The sequence below is a fragment of the Parasteatoda tepidariorum genome, chromosome 8 (genome assembly GCF_043381705.1).
Source record: "Parasteatoda tepidariorum isolate YZ-2023 chromosome 8, CAS_Ptep_4.0, whole genome shotgun sequence".
Lineage (NCBI taxonomy): Eukaryota > Metazoa > Arthropoda > Arachnida > Araneae > Theridiidae > Parasteatoda > Parasteatoda tepidariorum.
Window position 1 is genome coordinate 11364563 of NC_092211.1, and position 18896 is coordinate 11383458.

The window sequence follows — 18896 nt, forward strand, 5'->3', positions numbered from 1 at the left end:
ATATGATTCTTAAAAGTATGGAATGTAAAGTTTAAATAGGCCTTTCATGTTATATCATTAAATTTAGTAAAACTATTTCTCAGGCATTAAATTTTAACACTAATAAGAAGATGCATATTTTTTGTCCTGTTTATTTACAAATATTTTTCCGATGAGTTTTGGATGTTCCTTCTCAAAAAATTAAAGAGATACCATTTAGTTTTCGCTTGCATAAGAAAGAATATCAAATTTTTTTTTTTAATTTAATAAGCCACAATAAGGGAAGAACGTTACAATGCTACACTGAAGACATTTCAAGAGCAACTGAATGACTGTTCTTATGTAAATATCAGGAATTCGTCTCACACAACGCCTCCTATAGTTCGTTTCGATCGCGAATCTAAAATTACATTCCTTAAAACGATGCAATAATTTGTCTATGCCGACTTTTTTGACTATTATTAAGTGAAATAACGAAAAATAATAAATATTATTGAAAGTTATCTTATTCTGTTCGCTTAAACGTTTGCTCTGATTGGATCCACCCAAAAGGTTTCGATTTTCTTATTCAAAACATTTCAAGCCTGATAGGAATCAAAATATTTCCACTATGACAACATTAAAATTCAAATTCACTGGCAAGCATTATTCTTTCTGGTACAAATAAGCATTATTCTTTTCTGGTACACCTAAGCATTATTAACTGAGCCATTTTAAATTAGGCTAATTTAAACATAATTTACTGTAAGCAGACTTGAAACTATTTTCTGTTTATAACATTTAAACAAGATACATTTATATACGATAAAAAATATCTACTTTAGAAGTAGTGGGTTTGTTTTCTACTATTTAACTGTGTATTTTGACAGCTAAGTGCATTTGTTTTCAACTAAAACCAATGGAGGAGATGAAAAACGAATCATCTGAAGATTTGTTAGAAGATCAACATTCTTCCAAACTTCACAAAGAACCATCCTATTCAACGTTAACTCCTGGTATGAAAACCTTCGTTCAAGAACATTTAGACAATGCCATTTCAGAGATCCGGGAAGAGTTTAATGGATTTGTCGCTTTCGTCGAAGAAGTCCAGCAACAAGCTCCAACGGAATGGGAAATGGTGACGGTATCCCCGCTCCCCTCTCCCCGCAAAAAATCTGATCCGTCGCTCATAAGATCGCCTCAGAGTAATTTGATATCCAAAAACGCAGCCTTGAGAGACGCATTCTTCACGATGAAGAAACTGCTGTGGAGAATCATGGAAATCATTTCCGACTTGACGCTGCGTGCTTACGCGGAAGACAACTTGAACATCGATCCCGATTCCGCTCCTTTCAATGTTTACTACGCTCATTACGTTTTTCAACTTATTTACTTTTTGCTACAGATTTTAACTGTGCAGTTTACTAAACTCTCGGAGACGCTTCTCCAGGAGACCAGCAAAGATTCACCGGCAGCACCCGTAAAAGGAGAAACGGGTATAGACTCTTTTCCGTCGTACTCGTTCATTCGAAAAAAGGACACTAAAAGAAGCAGCCCAGATCATGAAAATGAGTACCAGAGTGTCCAACGAGAAGAACCTGCTATGGTTAGGGTATTCGCCGCACCCATGGCGGAATCCACCAGCAGGAAACCCCAAGTTTCTTTTGAAAATGAAAGAGAAGTACTTCATGCGTTGGCGAATCCAGATGTGACAGATGGTCGTCTTCGCCACCGTATCAGCGATGCTTTACAACTCCTTATTTTTCTGTCGGAAAAAATGCTTTATTGGATTCAAGACTCAAATGTATCTCAGAAACAAGCTGTTCAAGGATTGAGTCATGGCACGCCTGTAGGTAATGCAATCCCTTGCCGTGACTGCGTTGAAAAACTCACTAGACTTCAGGATAGCCTTAGTTCATTTCCAAGCCATTCGCAACATAGCGATGAACCTGTATTAGAAGTAAGTCGAAATTAAAACTGTCTGTGGCGCGTTACTAACACTATAAATATTAAATACCTATTCACTAGTATATAAAACGGGCTACCTTGATTCGACCTGGAGGAGTTTTGAGATAGATGAAAACTGACATGGTTGAAAAACTCTCCCTTTAAATGGTGACCCGGAAGTGATATAAACTCGCGAACATCGATGGGTGCTCCACAATGAACAGTTGATTTGTTCACAAAATAGCTCTCAAAACTCCGGTGAAGTAAATACATTTCTCCCGGCTAATAATTGAAAAAAAAATAACAAGCGAAATAAGTAAGAAAAATTAAATAAACAGAATTAGTCAACTAGTGGTGTTCGTTCATCGAATTCTATCACAAATAAAATTCTAGATGGGGAGTTATGTGTCATAATTACCAGTAAAATAAAAAAAAGACCGAATCCGGTGGGAAAAAAGGTATGTTAATTCAGAGAAAGTACGTTTTTGTGTTTGATTTCGTAATTTAAAATAGCGTCTGCGCTTATTAATTAGCACAATTGAAGTCATACCCTCGAGCCATTAAGGTTAAGCTCTAGAACGTGAAGATCCGATCAATAGATCGAAAGTTATTCAGGGTAGTCCTTTTTTTGGCGCACTGCACAAGCATATAAACATTCTGCTTTATTTTTATAAACTGCAGTATCTGAATTTAAACTTACACGGCATTATATCGGTACTTAATTATATGCAAACTACTGTTGTTCTCGAAATGAGAATTAAAATTAAAAACCCTTTATTAAGAATTAATTTTGCACGTTTATAAAACGCAATTTTTATCCGGGTTTAGAGATATCTAAATGAATGATTTTTATTTACTACGTACTGTCTACGTACGCACTATAAAATTCTATGAAAAATCTTAATTATCAGATGATACTATACAACTGCATTGTTTTCATGTGACCGAAACCGGTTTGCATTTGTTTACGTTTGTGTATCAATTGACTAACATTGTAATGCAATACTTTAAAAATGAATACAAATAGGAAGTATGTAAGAAATCTCCTGAATAAAAACCCATTACATGTATGTTTAAATATAAAAGTATTGCATACAAATTCATGCAAATCATGTCATTATTAAAGCTCTACAGCGCGTCTAATAATTTGGTCTTATTGAATATAATGCTTGATATAATAAATATTCTATGTTTATATAATACATCGTCTAATTTATCCAATTGTCGAATTTATATTACATATCGTCTAATTCAACCAATTGATACACGAACATAAACAAGTGCAAACCGGTTTCAGTCGTGTAAGAACAATAAAGCTGTATAGTATAGTTTTTATAATGTTTTTAGTGCTCTCAAGCATCTCCTGCAAATGCTTGTGTGTGTCCGGAAACAGAGTTCCTGAAATTTTTCCCGACTCCGGATTCTAATCCATTGCAGAGCGTTAAAGAAACAGAAAGTCCAACTAAAATACAGAAGATACGCATTAGCGGAGTATTTAATGTTGAAACCTTCGCTTCACGCCTGAAAGAAGATGTCACTAAGTATATATCACGGAAACCATGGCAAATTCCAGGTAGTTTATATGTTTCTTTTACCCCCTTTTTTTTCTTCTCCAAAAACTGGAGGAAATAAATGTAACATACCGTGTGATAAATGAAGTGTATTGTATAGGAAAGAAATCTATATAGAATCTCCCAATTTTGATAAATATAAAATTTTTAGTGGAAAATATACAATGCAAGTATTTTTTCTTTTCTTATTCGGGCGTCAGGATTTCAAATCTGGAATTAGGTTTGTTACACAAGGTAGAGAATGTTTTTAAAAAATAGTATTTATAGGTATTTTTTTTAGACTTAATGTTCAAGTTTTTATTTTATTTGTATTTTTTTATAGGTATTTTTTATAGGTATTTTTTTAGACTTAATGTTCAAGTTTTTATTTTATTTGTATTTTTTTTTAATTTTTTCATAACCGTCGTTAAACAGCCGACCCAATTTTTGGGTTCACGACTGCTAATATTTTAAACTACGCAGCCAATCCAGAAGACGAGGAAATTCCTGGATCAAGTATTAGGAGAAATTTGCCTTCGTGGAGGACTTTTTGATGGAACTAACCTGCATTTGCGTCACATGGAGAAGAACGCTTGAACCTCCCACGGTTAGCCTGATGGCAAGGGGACTTTAACCTATGATCTGTCTACCAGTGAGGATGTTTCACGTCAGCACTGTGGTCGATGCAAGCCGGATGCGGAATTCGTATCGATTGGGATTCGAACCCGGTTCACCTCATTGGAAAGCGAACGCTCTATCCCCTGACCCAGCGGCTCTAATGTACAAGTTCGTAAAGAGCGTATAGGTTTTTATATACATACATGCTTTTGTCTGCTCCTTTCAAAATGACATAATTTCAACGTATTGCATCATGTGCAGAAATATATTATTGTCTTCTTTCTACCACGCTCAACGTACCAGAGAAGTGGAGACACTTAGTAGGCACTTGAAGAAATTTTTAAAAATCTTGGTTCGGACTTTGTTATGAAAGAAATATAAGGAAATTCTATTTTAAGTAAAATCTACAATTGCTAAGAGTTAATTTCAATAATAAAAAAAAATTAATGTGATCGTCGAAATGTGATCACACTTTACCTATTGGCAAAATGGCTGTTGTCTAATTTTTTCCCGTCTACGTTCCTTGACTTTAGCTCTTTCAGCCTCGGTAAGTTTAGGCCTTGGCATCTATTTTTTTCTTACTTTTTTCCTTTGGGAAAGTGTCAATCAGTTTGGGACCCTCTTTATGTGTGATATTCACCTGAATTAGTATTGAAAACGATCCAATTTGAACTGTAGGTTGGAATTTCTGATTCTTAATTAAAACAGTAAAAACAAAAATATCGTTCAAATGATGAAGTTCTTTTTTATTCGCAACTCAAGAAGTATTTATGGGATCTCTCTGGTCCCATATCTCAAAAATAAACTCACCATCTTAATGCATAACAAACTAAAAGTGAAAAAAAAAGAATTCTAAAAAAATCATCACACAGCAGCGATCGTCATAGCAACGCATGCACACTGTTTAGTATTACTCTTAAACACAATTGAAAAGTGTGATGACGCCATCAAACTCAAAACAAGACCCATTTTGTCAATGGGCAATAAATAATATGTAATTCCTAAAAGGGATAAATGAACTTACTCATGAAATATTTAAGGACCTCATTTAACAAATCTGTCTGCCAAAATAAAACAGTAAAATACCATATTTCAAGATTTTTAGTTTTGAAATTCCTGCGTCGATTTCCTTTCTTTGAAATAACAAAGGGAAAGGGATAATGGTAATAGGTAAATTATGGCGCTTTATTATACAGGGTGTCCTGAAACGACCGCATAAACTCTGCACAGTTAGATTCCTCGTTGGGAGTACATAAAAACTGCTCAAAGAAGCGTTCCTGTACGATCCATAGTTTACGAGAAAAATACGAAAAACAAAGTAGGACGTCACTGCCGGTGCAAGAAAAAACACTTTATTGAACATATCAACAGCAGTATACTGTGCACAATTTAAAGCAGACGTTTAAAGTGTCTGCCGCGCATATCGAGGTAGGCTTGAGTACACCGTAGATATGTCCAATAAAGTGTTTTTTCTTGCACCGGCAGTGACGTCCTACTTTGTTTTTTGTATTTTTCTCGTAAGCTATGGATCGTACAGGAACGCTTCTTTGGGCAGTTTTTATGTACTCCCAACGAGGAATCTAACTGTGCAGAGTTTATGCGGTCGTTTCGGGGCACCCTGTATTTGTTCTCTATGCTTTTACCACACTCTCCCCTCTTAAAATTATCTGTTGTTTCCAGCTTTTGAGAAATATTCGTAACACCGAAACATTCGCCTTCTTTATGGAACTGTTCATTCGTGGAACTGTTCATATAGTTCGCTCACAAGAATTTGGCACTTGGCTCCACCTCCTTTGACCTCAGAGTTCATTTCAGGGCAGGAGTAAGAGGAGAAACATCTACACGCTTGAAATTGAGACAACCCTTAATGCGCGCGAAACGCAAACAATGAATTTTATTATACCTTTCGTTACTCAAGCTGTTTAAATATATTTTAAATTTAAAACTGCTGTTTTCCCTTCAAAATGTCTCAAAAAGGACAAAGTATTCATTCAAAAGAGAGAAATATGGTCAAATTTATAAAATAAGATTTTTGTCATGCGATCACCAAATAGCAACCTTGTTCTGGATCGTTCACATCCTTCTATAATCATCCTTCTATCCAAAAAAGCGAAATAGTATAATCGAATATCACGTGATGAAGGCGGAGCCAAGTGCCAATGCCTGGTGAACGAACTATATTCGAACATTTTCATCTCGTTACAAGGTGAAAGTTCAATCTCCTGAGCCCCCGCTTTCGAACTGATTTTGCATGGGGAAAAACCAAGATTTCCCGTTCCTATGGCAATGGGGAGGGTAAAAGTGTGGAGAGAGACGAAAGCCTTAAGGCCTGTTTACACGGTCTAAGTTCTTGAATCCGAGAAATTGAAGGAATTATTTCTCTCTCCAAGAAATTGGATGATTCGTCGACAAGTTCTTGAAGGTCACCGATGGGTCGGATGAAAAACCAGCGCATGCGCATGGTTCATATTCAACATTACAAAATCATATTTACAAGAATTCAAAATTACTAAATAAATTCGAATAAAATCATAATAGCACAAATATACCATAACAGATTAATCTATTTCTACTAAAATATGTGAAAACAGACAACAAAATGACATAATCTGATGCCTGCTTGTTGACGTCATGAAAGTTAAGCTGATTGGTTAAGGGAGAAAAAACTTGGATGTAAAGTAGAACATGCTCCACTATTATCCAAGAACTTGGATGATCATTTAGACGATCCAAGCAAAATAAGTTTTTATCAATCTTCGTCCAAGAACTTGAATAGTATAAACAGGTCTTTAAAACTCTTATTCTATTCTCAAAGAGAAAGCTAATTTGCTTTTCAGATAATTCTCGGATTTTTGAGGCCTCTTCCATATTGAATATCGTCATTCAGAGCTTCAAGGATTCATCAGTGAAAGGGAAAGTAGAAGTTTCAAGAGAATTCATCGATGATAAAAATAATTTTCACGATAACCGAGAAAAAGATACACGCAGTGAAATGTTGAGTCACGTCACTTCCAGCCATAAAGAATTGAATGAAATTTTGAAGAAGTTTGCAGAGGAAAGTATTCGAATCGCGGTGCAAAACGTCGATAGAAAAAGGGATGCCAGAGCGACTGCCAATGAAAAGTTCTCAACAGAGAAAGGAGAAAAAGAAAGGGTATGTTATTTGTTTAAAAATTAGGGGTAATCGAGTAAAATATTTTTTGAACTTAAAGTTAAGAAAAAAAGTTAAGTAGAAAAACTTGCATCGTCATCAAACTAAAACCCCAAGTATAGTTCGTTATAGGCACTTGGCTCCGCCTGCATCACGTGGTATCGGACGATACTATTTCGCTATTTTCGGGAGAAGGATGTGAAAAAGGTTGCTATTTGGCGATCTTATTGCAAAAATATTTATTTCGCAATATTTATGTGCATTATTTTAACACTAAATATTTCATAAATTTGACCATATTTCTCTCTTTTGAGCGAATAGTTTGTCCTTTTTGAGACGTTTTGCAGAGAAAACAGCAGTTTTTAAATTAAAAATATGTTTAATTAGCTTGAGTAACGATAGGTATAATAAATTCACTGTTTGCGTTTGGCACGCATTAAGGGTTGTCTCAATTTCAAGCGCGGAGATGTTTCTCCTCTTACTCCACTCTGAAGTGAACTCAGCGTCCGAGAAGGTGGAGCCAGGTACCAACTCCTGGTGAACGAATTATTCTGACCTAAGTACTCTAGGTTGCAGAAAGTGGCCGATATTTTCATGACATGATTTCACATTTTCAGAGATGAAAGCTAGTTAAAATATAAGATAAATCGTAGTACATTATTGCTGCGATACATAAAATATTCGGTAATTATCCGTTTTGGATATCGGGCTGTAATGGTTGCTACCAGCACTCAAGGAGATTAAATATAACAAATGGCGATTAAGAAATTGTCTACCAATCATCACTTTTTTGTCATTTATGTACTCTATGTGCATTTTGGTATTATTGCTTTTAATAAATATTGAATTATTATGTATATTTTAAAATAATGACTTTACTTGACGTTTGTTTCTTAATCAAATGTTTTATTTATATTTTACTTATTTTTTTATTATATTTATGCATTTATTTTTATTTTTTTTATTCATTTGCATTGCAGAAATAAACTGTTAAGTATTTGCCATATCTTATAATTTTATAACAGGCGTTGAACAGTTGAATTTACGACTATCAACGTTCAATTCCGTAGTCTTGTAATTTTGAACCTAACCCAGAAGACAATAGAACTCCTGGATAAAGCATTAGGACAAACTATCCTTCGTAGAGAACTTTTTGATAGAATTAACTCTCATTAAAGCTACTTGGTAAGGAAAACCACGGAAACCTCTAACATTTATCCCGACGTCAAGGGCATTTTAACGCATCATCCACTATATTCTGAGGATATTTTACTCTAGCACTGTGGTCGGTGCGAGTCGGAATCAAAATTCGTATCTATCAACTACCTCTGGGATTCGAACCTCGGTCATCTCATTGTGAGGCAAATTCTCTGTTCCCTGAGGACACTGTGACTCATTTACCTCCCATTTTTCGTGAAATACTTTAAGGAAGTATCTTACATAGATTTTAACTGTTTAAAATGTTCAATATTTGGAAAAGTATGCTAAAACTAGCCAGTAACAAATTTTCCTGGTCTTGCCCTATAAGGTGCCGTAAAATTCACAATAGATTAAAATGTTAAAACAAGAGCCGTGATGACTCAGTGTATATAGAACTCGCTTTAAAATGAAATGACCCGGGTTGGAATCTCAGCTTTGGTAGGTCGAAACGAATTCCGCCTCCTCCTCACACAGCAGTGCTACTGTAAAATATTCTCAATGGATCATAGGTTAGAGTTCCCTGACCGTCAGGCTAACCATGGTAGGGTTTTGGTGGTCTACCTCTCCATGAAACGCGTTTTAATTCCATCAAAAAGTTCTCCACGAAGGCAAATTTCTCTCAATATTATATTCAGGATGTCCGTTGTGTTTAGGAATGAGTTCAAAATTACAAGGCTACGGAGTTGAACATTGGCAGTCGTAAACTCAAAAATCGGGTTGGCTGTTCGACGATGGTTATAAAATAAAATAAAAAAATAAAATGCTAAAACAAGTAAGAACTATTGTTACGATTTATGCCAATGAAGCATAATTATTTGTATTCACATACGTATTCCTGGTATTGAGGTAATAGATTCTGCACCTAATATACTAATGTAGGTACTAAATTAATAGCTTTTCAGGCCCTTGCGAAGCGAATAAGTACCTAATATTCTCATGTTAAGAAACCTTCACCCTAATAAATGTCAGTTTTACAATACTAGGCTTTGTTAAATATGCCACTTCAATGAAATAACAAACTATCTATATACATATTTCTCTTACACGGCGACAAAAAAAAAGCCTCATTACAACTCCCCGAATGACAAGGCTAGAAAATCGACCCATGATTGCCGCTAAAAATGTCACATGCCAAATCTAGCTGAGATGGCTCAACATGTAGCGCTTTTAAAAACGGAAACTGAAATAACCAGAGAGAGCATAAGCTAGGCAGAAGTGAGTAGTCTTTGTCGATAGATCTCTATTTTAGTATTTTGTCGAAAGCGCTTTTTTTCACGATTTTATATATTACGAATTTATTTGACGATTTTTGATTTATATCACGAATTTATTTGTTTTACTAGAATTTATTTGTTTATGCACATTTTTCCATTGCAATTTACTTATTTCAATATTTAATAGACTTAATTATAGCCAAAATTTTAACCTTTTTAAAAAGAGATATCAGTTTTAGAAATTTTATCTTAAGATTTTATACTATAACACATTTCTAATAGGTTTAACGAATTACATGTCATTTATTTGAATTCAAATTTATTTTAATGACTAAGTATTTACTAAAAAGATGTAATTTTTTTTTTAAAAAAAGTTATTATATGGATTTGAATGATTGTTTTGAATTCTTAGAATTTTGTGCATTTGCAATGTCCCTAAATTAGTTGCGAGCGAAGCGAGTTTGGTTTGCGAAGCAAGCCATATGAGATTACATAGCAATTTTCGGGGGTTGGCGAGCGTTAGCGAGCAGGGGGCGCAGCCCACTAGTATATAAAAATCTAATGATGGTGGCAGTTATCCATTGTTGACGGTGCATTTTTATGGACCGAAAAATCACATGGTAGGATCGATTTTTCCGCATCAGTTTTCATATTGGTTTGGTTGTCATCAGCATACAATTTATATAAGTGATAAAGGTATTGTTTTCCTATAAATATTTTGGTATCCCTAATTTAAAGGTATTTACCCGTACTATTATTATTACGTTTTGGAATTTGTTTGTTTTCTGAATTAAGAGTTTAAGAGGATTGTTATTATTATTACTAGAATAATGTAATTCTATGTTACATTTTAAGATAAAGTGGTTGCCTATATTTGAGGGTGCCTCTTGATTCTCGCCAAGTTGTGATCGCGGTTGATCGCCAAGATGGGCGATGTTGAAACCCAATCGTGATTCTGATTGGTTTAGATTTTAGCGTTATTTTTAAATGTTCATCTGTACATGTAACTTCAGAGGTCCGTTAGTTCTACGTTGGATACCGGCTGGTAAGGTTACTTTTGTTTCTGGTCAATAAGATCGAAGGTGTGTGGGCAGTCATAAAAAGGGACTTTAGAAAGAAATGTCACCGCCAGTCCGGTACCACAGACGCCGTTTTCGATTCGTATTTCGCCGAATTTATGTGGCGATGGAGGTACACACATTCTATTCATGATAAATATAGACAGTATCTAACTGCTATTAGAGAACTCTGTGCACCTTATTCTGAGGATATTCAAGCTTAATGAAGAAGTGACTTGTTTTTTTTTTCTATTCTTTCTGTGTTCACTCCATTAATTTTTGTTTCGATTCAAAATGCATTTTATTGGGTTTATTAATTTTGCTTCTATTTGGTTCATTGCAATTTTATAAAGTTTTGGCCGATGTTTTGTTGAAATTTGCCAATGTTTTATTGAAATATAATTATGTTTTGGCCGCCATCAAAGCAGGGCGAGCGTCAGCGAGCAAGGGGCGGAGCCAACTAGTTTTCTATAATGTAAATGAAGCATGCTTAAGAACTCCTTAAAGTAATTTAAACCAGAATGTGTATTCGACATCAATAAAGTTTACGTGAAGTTACCTTTAAGAAACCCTGTGTAAAATTGAATTAGATTTTATTATCGGTATCTCATTCTGACATCCTCTTTATAATAGTTTTAAGTAGGAAGTACAGAAATTATTGGGATTATAAAGCAGTCAAATTTAGATGTTCTCAACATTTTTTTGAATGATGGACGTTTCCTAGAAACATTCTGAAATAATATATCATAGAATAGTTTCATTTGTTATAATAGTTTTATTTGTTGTAAGTATGTTTTATACATCAGGCTAGAACTCATAAACAATGAATGAGAAGGTTGGGATGGTCTCGGAGATAAAGCGCTTTATGTAAAATACCAGCAAAAATAATAAAGACAAATTTTAAAAAAAATACATACAGATATTTTCTAATGTCATACATATTTAGTATAAATTACATAGAGGAATGAAAATTATTCAAAAATTGCATTTGTATTTCTTATCTAGCGTTTTAATTCGAAATTAAATAACTCAATTTTAACAATATACAGAAATGTCAATAATTATATATTTTCCTTTTTATGAAATTCGTAACTTTCCGCATCTTTTTTCAGTTACTGCATGCAAAAAAAAGAAGAAAAACAAATTTAAAACTAGATTAGAAATTGCTCTTGACTTGCGAATCTAATATAACTGATAAAGCGTCATTTCATGACTTTATAAATTAATTCGGGATGAATATTATTAACAATTAATGATATTTTATGAACATTAATAAAACGATGACAATACTTCCTTACATCGTATATTTTCAAAATAATTACTAATATGTCTTTATATGAAATGTTCACCATTTCTAATGAAACTTATTTTTAAGGCCAGGTTTCCACCAAAAGAATTCTGGTACAAACAAAAAAAGTGAGAACCGCTGACCTAAAGTATCAAGTCAATAAATTCAATCAAACAATCAACGAATTGGTTAATGGAAAGAGAGAAACATACTTTCGAACTTAAACGATACTCAAATATTAACGGCTTTCGAACTTTAAGTATAACATATCGACACTGGAATCATGAAACCTTCTAATATATTGTACCAATCTAAGCAAATAATATTTATTCATTTATTCAGTGAAATACAGTCCCTGTCCTTATTATTAGGCACACTATAAGATTCTATGTAAAATCTTAATTATCAGGTGATACTATACAGCTTTGTTTTTTATGTGACTGAAACCGGTTTGCACTTGTTTATGTTCGTGCATCAATTGATTAACATTGTAATGCAATACGTTAAAAATAAATACGAATAGGAAGTATATAAAAAATCTCCTGAATAAAAACCCATTACATATATGCTTGAATATTAAAGTATTGCCTATATACTCGTGCAAATCATGTCATTATTAAAACACTACAGTACTAATTTATCCAATCATCTAATTTATATATATCGTCTAATTTAACCCATTGATACACGCACGTAAACAAGTGCAAACTATCTCGTAAAAACAATAAAGCTGTATAGTATAACCTGATAGTTAAGATGTCACATAGAATCTTATAGTGCGTCGAATAATTTGGCCAGGGACTGTATTGTACCAATCTTATCAAATGTTTCTTTATTTGTTCAGTGAAATACTTCTCATAGCACATTTTAAAATAGAAATTTTCAGTCAACACACGTCTAATATGTACTATTATACGCTTTACTTTCCATGGTCACTTTGCGGTGCTATTACTGAGTTATTTATTAATATTCTTAAGCCTTACTGTTATGATTGCTTTCTTTTTTATTTTAGAATATAAAATAAGATGATATTTTTTGCAGGAATCACTAGATACGCAGCAAGTAAAGCCACTTATGAAAGATATTGATACATTATCCAGAACTCACGATAACTCAACTGGAACTACTAACCATGATCATCAAAATGAAGTGAACAATTATCATCATAGTCCAGATATTGATACATTATCCAGAACTCACGATAACCCAACTGGAACTACTAATCATGATCATCAAAATGAAGTGAACAATTATCATCATAGTCCAGATATTGATACATTATCCAGAACTCACGATAACCCAAATGGAACTACTAATCATGATCATCAAAATGAAGTGAACAATTATCATCCTAGTCCAGATAAAACGAATACTCCTGACGATCGCCTAGATGGAACAATCAACCAACCAAGTAACCCATATGAAACGATTCAATCAGTTGAGTCAGAACATTTAACAACGCCACAACCCGTTTTGGCTGAAGAATTAAGTGAGAATATTGCTGAGAAATTCCCAATGGATGATAAAGAAAACCTAAAACCAAAACAGGACGAAAGTGACCACCTAAGCTCATCTTCCTATGAAGGCGATGAAATATTTTCTTTGAGTGAGTGTTTGTCCACTCAACTAAGTCCAGTAGCCGTGCCTTCTGCTCTTTACTATAGAAAAGGTTCCATGCTTCATAAGGATGTTGACCTAGAAGACAAGCATCTGGTTGAAATTAGAGAAGTTCTTCCGAATGGTCGCATCAAAGTAACATTGGGGGAGAGGAATTCGGATCAAAGTGCAAGAGATGAAAGGTGGGTGACGAATATTCTGGACACTTTAGGTTCCTTGAAAGCGGATCACCAAAATTTCGAAGAAGACGATCCCATTTTTCACCCTCCTTATAGTAAACGCTACACACCGCCAAGAAAATCGGCAGCGGCTACTCATTTAGAGTAAGTAAGATTGAAAGCTATTTTTTAAATGTTTTTTTTAGCATATTCTCAAGTTTGTTCGTGTTGTTTGTTCGTTCGTGTTGCAAGTGTTGTTTCGTGTTCCTAGTACTTCTTACATAATAAAATCTGCTAAATAACAAAATATACAGTCCCAAATTATTAGACGCATTATAAGAGTCTATTTAAAATCTTAATTATCAGGTGATAACTATACAGCTTTTGTTAATAATATTTCTCAATGTTAATACTAATAATAATTTCTGAAACCCAACAGATGGCGTTGTGAAATCATTAATTGTAATCAGTTTCCTCCATGCCACTGTATCATGAACATCTTCCATGTTTTGTTATTAAATATATTATGTTAAAGGTGTTTGTAATGATTTAAACCCCGAGATCGTCGTATTTAACACTGAAATTATGCAAGTGAAAATAATGCTCACTATTCAATTTTCGATATCCATAAATTTAGTTCTATTAAGAAGGTTTTCCGAATAACAGCCTGGATTTGAAGATTTGTAACAAATTTGAGACTAAAGAAAGAAGATAGAATCAAAAATGTTTTAACCGCAGAAGAATTAGAAGAAGCTAAAAACATTATGGTTGAGACACGTACAAGCAAAGAACTTCTGAAAGGATATAGATTATTTAAAGGAAGGACAGAATTTACCGATTTGATAAAATTTCAGAAACTTAAATCCGTTCATTTCTACTAAAGGAATTCTACTTGTCGGTGGAAGACACCCCAATTTGAACTATTATGAAAAATACCCTATACTATTTCCATCAAAAACTGAATTTACAGAACTGATAGTGAAAGACAGTACACTCTGGTATTTCAAACACACTATCACAAGTACGAGAGAAATTTTGGATTCCGAAAGGCAGGCAAATTATTAAGTCAATAATTGGAAGATGAGTCTTATGTAAAAGATTCAGTGTTAAATACGACGGGGTTTAAGCCATTATAAACGCCTTTAACATAATATATTTAATAACAAAACATGGAAGATGTTCATGATACAGTGGCATGGAGGAAACTGATTACAATTAATGATTTCACAACGCCATCTGTTGGGTTTCAGAAATATTATTAACAGCTTTATTGTTTTTACGTGATTTACTCTTGTTTATATTCGTGTATCAGTTGGTTAATATTGTAAGGCAATACGTTAGAAATAAAAGCAAACAGGAAGTATATAAGAAAAGCCTCAATAAAAAACATTTAGATATAAGTTTAAATATAAAAATATTGCATATAAATCGGCGCAAAACATGCAGCCATTAAAAAACTACACTGCGTCTAATATTTTTGTCTTATTATTATAATCTTCTGATATAATACCTGATATAATAAATATTCTATATTTATGTAATATACCGTCGAATTTATATTATATATCGTCCAATTCGACCCATTGATACACGAATGTAAACAAGTGCGAACCAGTTTCAGCCGCATAGAAACAATAAAGCTGTATAGTATCACCTGATAATTAAGATTTCACATAGAATCTTATAGTGTGCCTAATAATTTGCCCAGGCACTGTAATAGTTAAAATGTACACATTATCATAATATAATAGTTAATTTTCTCAACTTAAATATAGTAGTTAAGTTATGATATACCTTGTATTATCGACTACTAATAAGTATTTGGACATCCGTTGCAAAAAAAGGCTGAAGCATAATTATGGTGAGGAGCAAACCTTTGTCCAAATTTATACTTATTTAGGATATATATATATATATATACTGCCCTTATCTTGGATAACAGTCTTCCTTTATGTGGTAGTTTTACTTGTAGAACTACCTGCATGTTGAATCCAATAAGATAAGCTGCCATGTTGTAAAGTTCACCGTGAATTGGTATATTTACAACCAGATTAACCGAAAATGGCAGAAATCTCACCAGAATTGGACATCTGTGTTAAGGGATGAGAAAAGCTATTTAAATAAGTAAAGAAATTTGCATGTCCTTTTCATTCTAAGGCAGTGTTTCTTAACCTTTTTGGTATAATGTGACCCTTTTTAAATTTTTTTTGAGAACTCACAGACCCCCCCTGTAAAAAAATTATTGCAAAAACCATCAATTATTTTTACTTTACTTTATTTCCAATTGAAATAAAATGCGAAGGCTGCTTTGTGTTTTTAAAAATGTTAAATTTTTATATGGTTTGCGAATGTGGCTCCTCATATTGTGGAGGATTGCTGGCATATCTAAGAAGAAAGGGCAAAAGATCGACTCACAAAAAATGAAGGGTTGATAAAGGATTATAAAAATAGCAAATTGGACGTAATCAGGGGGTTGTCCCTGATAGTGCAAACTGAAAGCCGGTTGGTGTAGAATGTTAAAAATATGATAGGGATATTAGAGGGTCCGTACTGAATTTGGGGTATCTCAATCACCTAGTTTCAAATATGTATGTATTTTCACCTTTTAGAAAAAAAGATCAATGTTATTTAAATATTATTGATCCAATCGTCTTAAAAGTAGTTGGCGTACCCCCAAAATATGACCCATGGACCCCTAAGGGGTCCATGAACCACAGGTTAAGAAACCCTGTTCTAAGGGGATAAAAAAAAATACCACCAGTGTCATGCTAAGAATTATTGAAAGTACTCTCTGAAAGGTTGAGACTGTACTTTTATGGCAAAGGGGCAAATAATTTAATGAATTATTGAATGTGAAAGTTTTGTTTCTCTTTTTTATCATTGATATCTAAAAACAAATTGATTGAGTAGTGCATTTCTACATGTAGGGTAGAGCCGGGTAGCCCCGCCCACTTAAGGAGTATTGCTTATACACTGGTTATCATAAATTAAGGAAAATTCACAAAAATCGCGATAACTCTTTCAATTACACATGGAATTTTATGAAACTTACCCACAATATACAACACATAGTAAGGTATTAAACAACATAAAAAGAAATTATCAGACATTAATAGTAGTATAGAAATTAGCACATGTATAAAATAAACAAATTGGAAGTATCGGTTTGCAATAGAAAAAGTACCTTTAATATGGAATATGATTGCCTCTAGAAGCAATACAGCACAAACAGCGATGTGTGATGCTTTCAATTATGCGGTCTATCAGTTCAATAGGAAGTGAGAGCCATTGCTCTTGTAAAGCAGTTGCAAGCGTGGCAAGGGTCTGAGGGGGCGGATTGATGGCAGATACACGCCTCCCTAGAGCATCCCAAACGTGCTCGATAGGATTCAAGTCCGGGGATCGAGCTGGCCACTCCATGCGAGTAATTGTTTCCTGTTGAAGATAATCATCAACAATGCGAGCTCTGTGTGGTCTTGCATTATCGTCCTGTAACAGGAAGCAATCACCAATTGCCCCGGCATATGGGCGCACATAAGCATCAAGGATGTTGTCTCGATAAACCTGAGCATTCACGGTTCCCCTTGGAAAGACATGGAGGTATGTGCGCCCTCCTAAGGATATGCCTCCCCAAACACAGACACTGCCTCTTCCGTATGCATCTCTTTCACGGATGTTTGATGGATGATAACGGGTCCCAGGTTCTCTCCATATCAAATAACGTCTACTGTCACTTTCTAGACTAAACCTGGACTCATCCGTAAAGAGAACAGGCCTCCATTGATCTGACGTCCAGTGGACATGTTGTCGGGCCCACTGCAAACGGTCTCTCCTATGGCGTGATGTGAGCGGCACGCAAATGGCTGGTCGTCTCGCATACAGACCACCTTCGTGGAGCCTTCTGCGCACAGTTGACGTTGACACCAACCTTCCGGTGGCTGCAGCAAGAGAGGATCTAAGATGTGTCGGAGTAGCGGTTCTATTCCTGCGTGCACTTAATGTCAAATATCGGTCATCGGCACTGGTCGTAACAGTTGGCCGTCCTTGACTGAACCTCCTAGATGCCGAATCTGTGGTTTGAAATTGCCTCCAAAGTCTATGAACCACAGATGGACTCACATTTAGCCATCTGGCCACTTCTGATTGACTCTGCCCTGCCTCTAGTCTCCCGATGGCTCTCCATCGTAGTTCTTCAGGCAAATGATGCCTAGAGGTCATTATTACGAATTGGCTATCTCAGATTTTCAATGTCGCAATCACAGTAAAATTTGTGTGCTTTCTCTCAAACTTGGACTTTTATGCTCCAGGCAGATGACGTAAGCCGAGTGCAGCGCCACTAATTTGCATATTGCAATTTTACTCAGCTACTCTTAGTGGACAACATATGCAAATTTTGCACGTTTTGGCTTACTTTTGAAAGAGTTATCGCTATTTTTGTGATTTTTCCTTAATTTATGATAACCAGTGTATTTCCGTATAATATTGAGTAATAATCAATATTTTTGTATGTTTCTATTGTTTTATTATCTAATTAAATAATGCAAATAGAATAAACCAAAAAAAGAATAGTTTAACTTAAAAAAATAGAAATTAAAAAAAAAAATGTTTTACAGCTCTTTTCAAATTGTGTCGGGTAGCCCCGCCCAGTTCCAAAAATTTTGTTTTTTGACTGTATTTTCAGGTGTAAATGAAAGTGACCAATGTATTAACAATAGATAAACCTCATTTATCATTTTTATCACAAAATTATTTTATTTATTACATATTTATATACTTTTAGTGAATTCTATCATTTATTAACAATCATTTAGTTAGAACAATATTTGTTGTTAAAAATGCATATAATATTCAAATTTGAAGCAATAAAATAATAATCTATGCAACCGTACATTTATCGACGAAATAAGATTGGGCGGTGATACCCGAAATCCAATTTTTTTGTAAATTTGTAATTACTCAAACAATTTTTCACATAAAAGCCTGCAAATTAAACTTAAGACGTCATACTTTAATGCTGTATGTATAGAAAAAATTATTTTTTTAGTATTAAAATGAAGTTTAATCGAAACATTCAACCAATTTTTCTTAATTTCATGACTACTGTATTCAACATATTTTCAAAACTATTGTTTACCAT

At 34.1% G+C, this 18896-nt stretch overlaps 2 protein-coding genes across 2 annotated transcripts in view; one reads left to right on the top strand and one right to left on the bottom strand.

Annotated features, from left to right (window-relative positions):
* LOC107453924 (gonadotropin-releasing hormone receptor-like) overlaps positions 1-18896 on the bottom strand; it is a 182323-nt gene that overhangs the window by 142658 nt on the left and 20769 nt on the right. The window lies entirely within an intron of this gene.
* LOC107453925 (uncharacterized) overlaps positions 843-18896 on the top strand; it is a gene marked incomplete in the record, with an annotated part of 32283 nt that continues 14229 nt past the window's right edge. The window contains 4 exon segments of the mRNA XM_043048887.2: positions 843-1918; positions 3253-3478; positions 6911-7227; positions 13026-13924. Of these exon segments, the coding sequence (XP_042904821.2) occupies positions 878-1918; positions 3253-3478; positions 6911-7227; positions 13026-13924 (2483 nt within the window).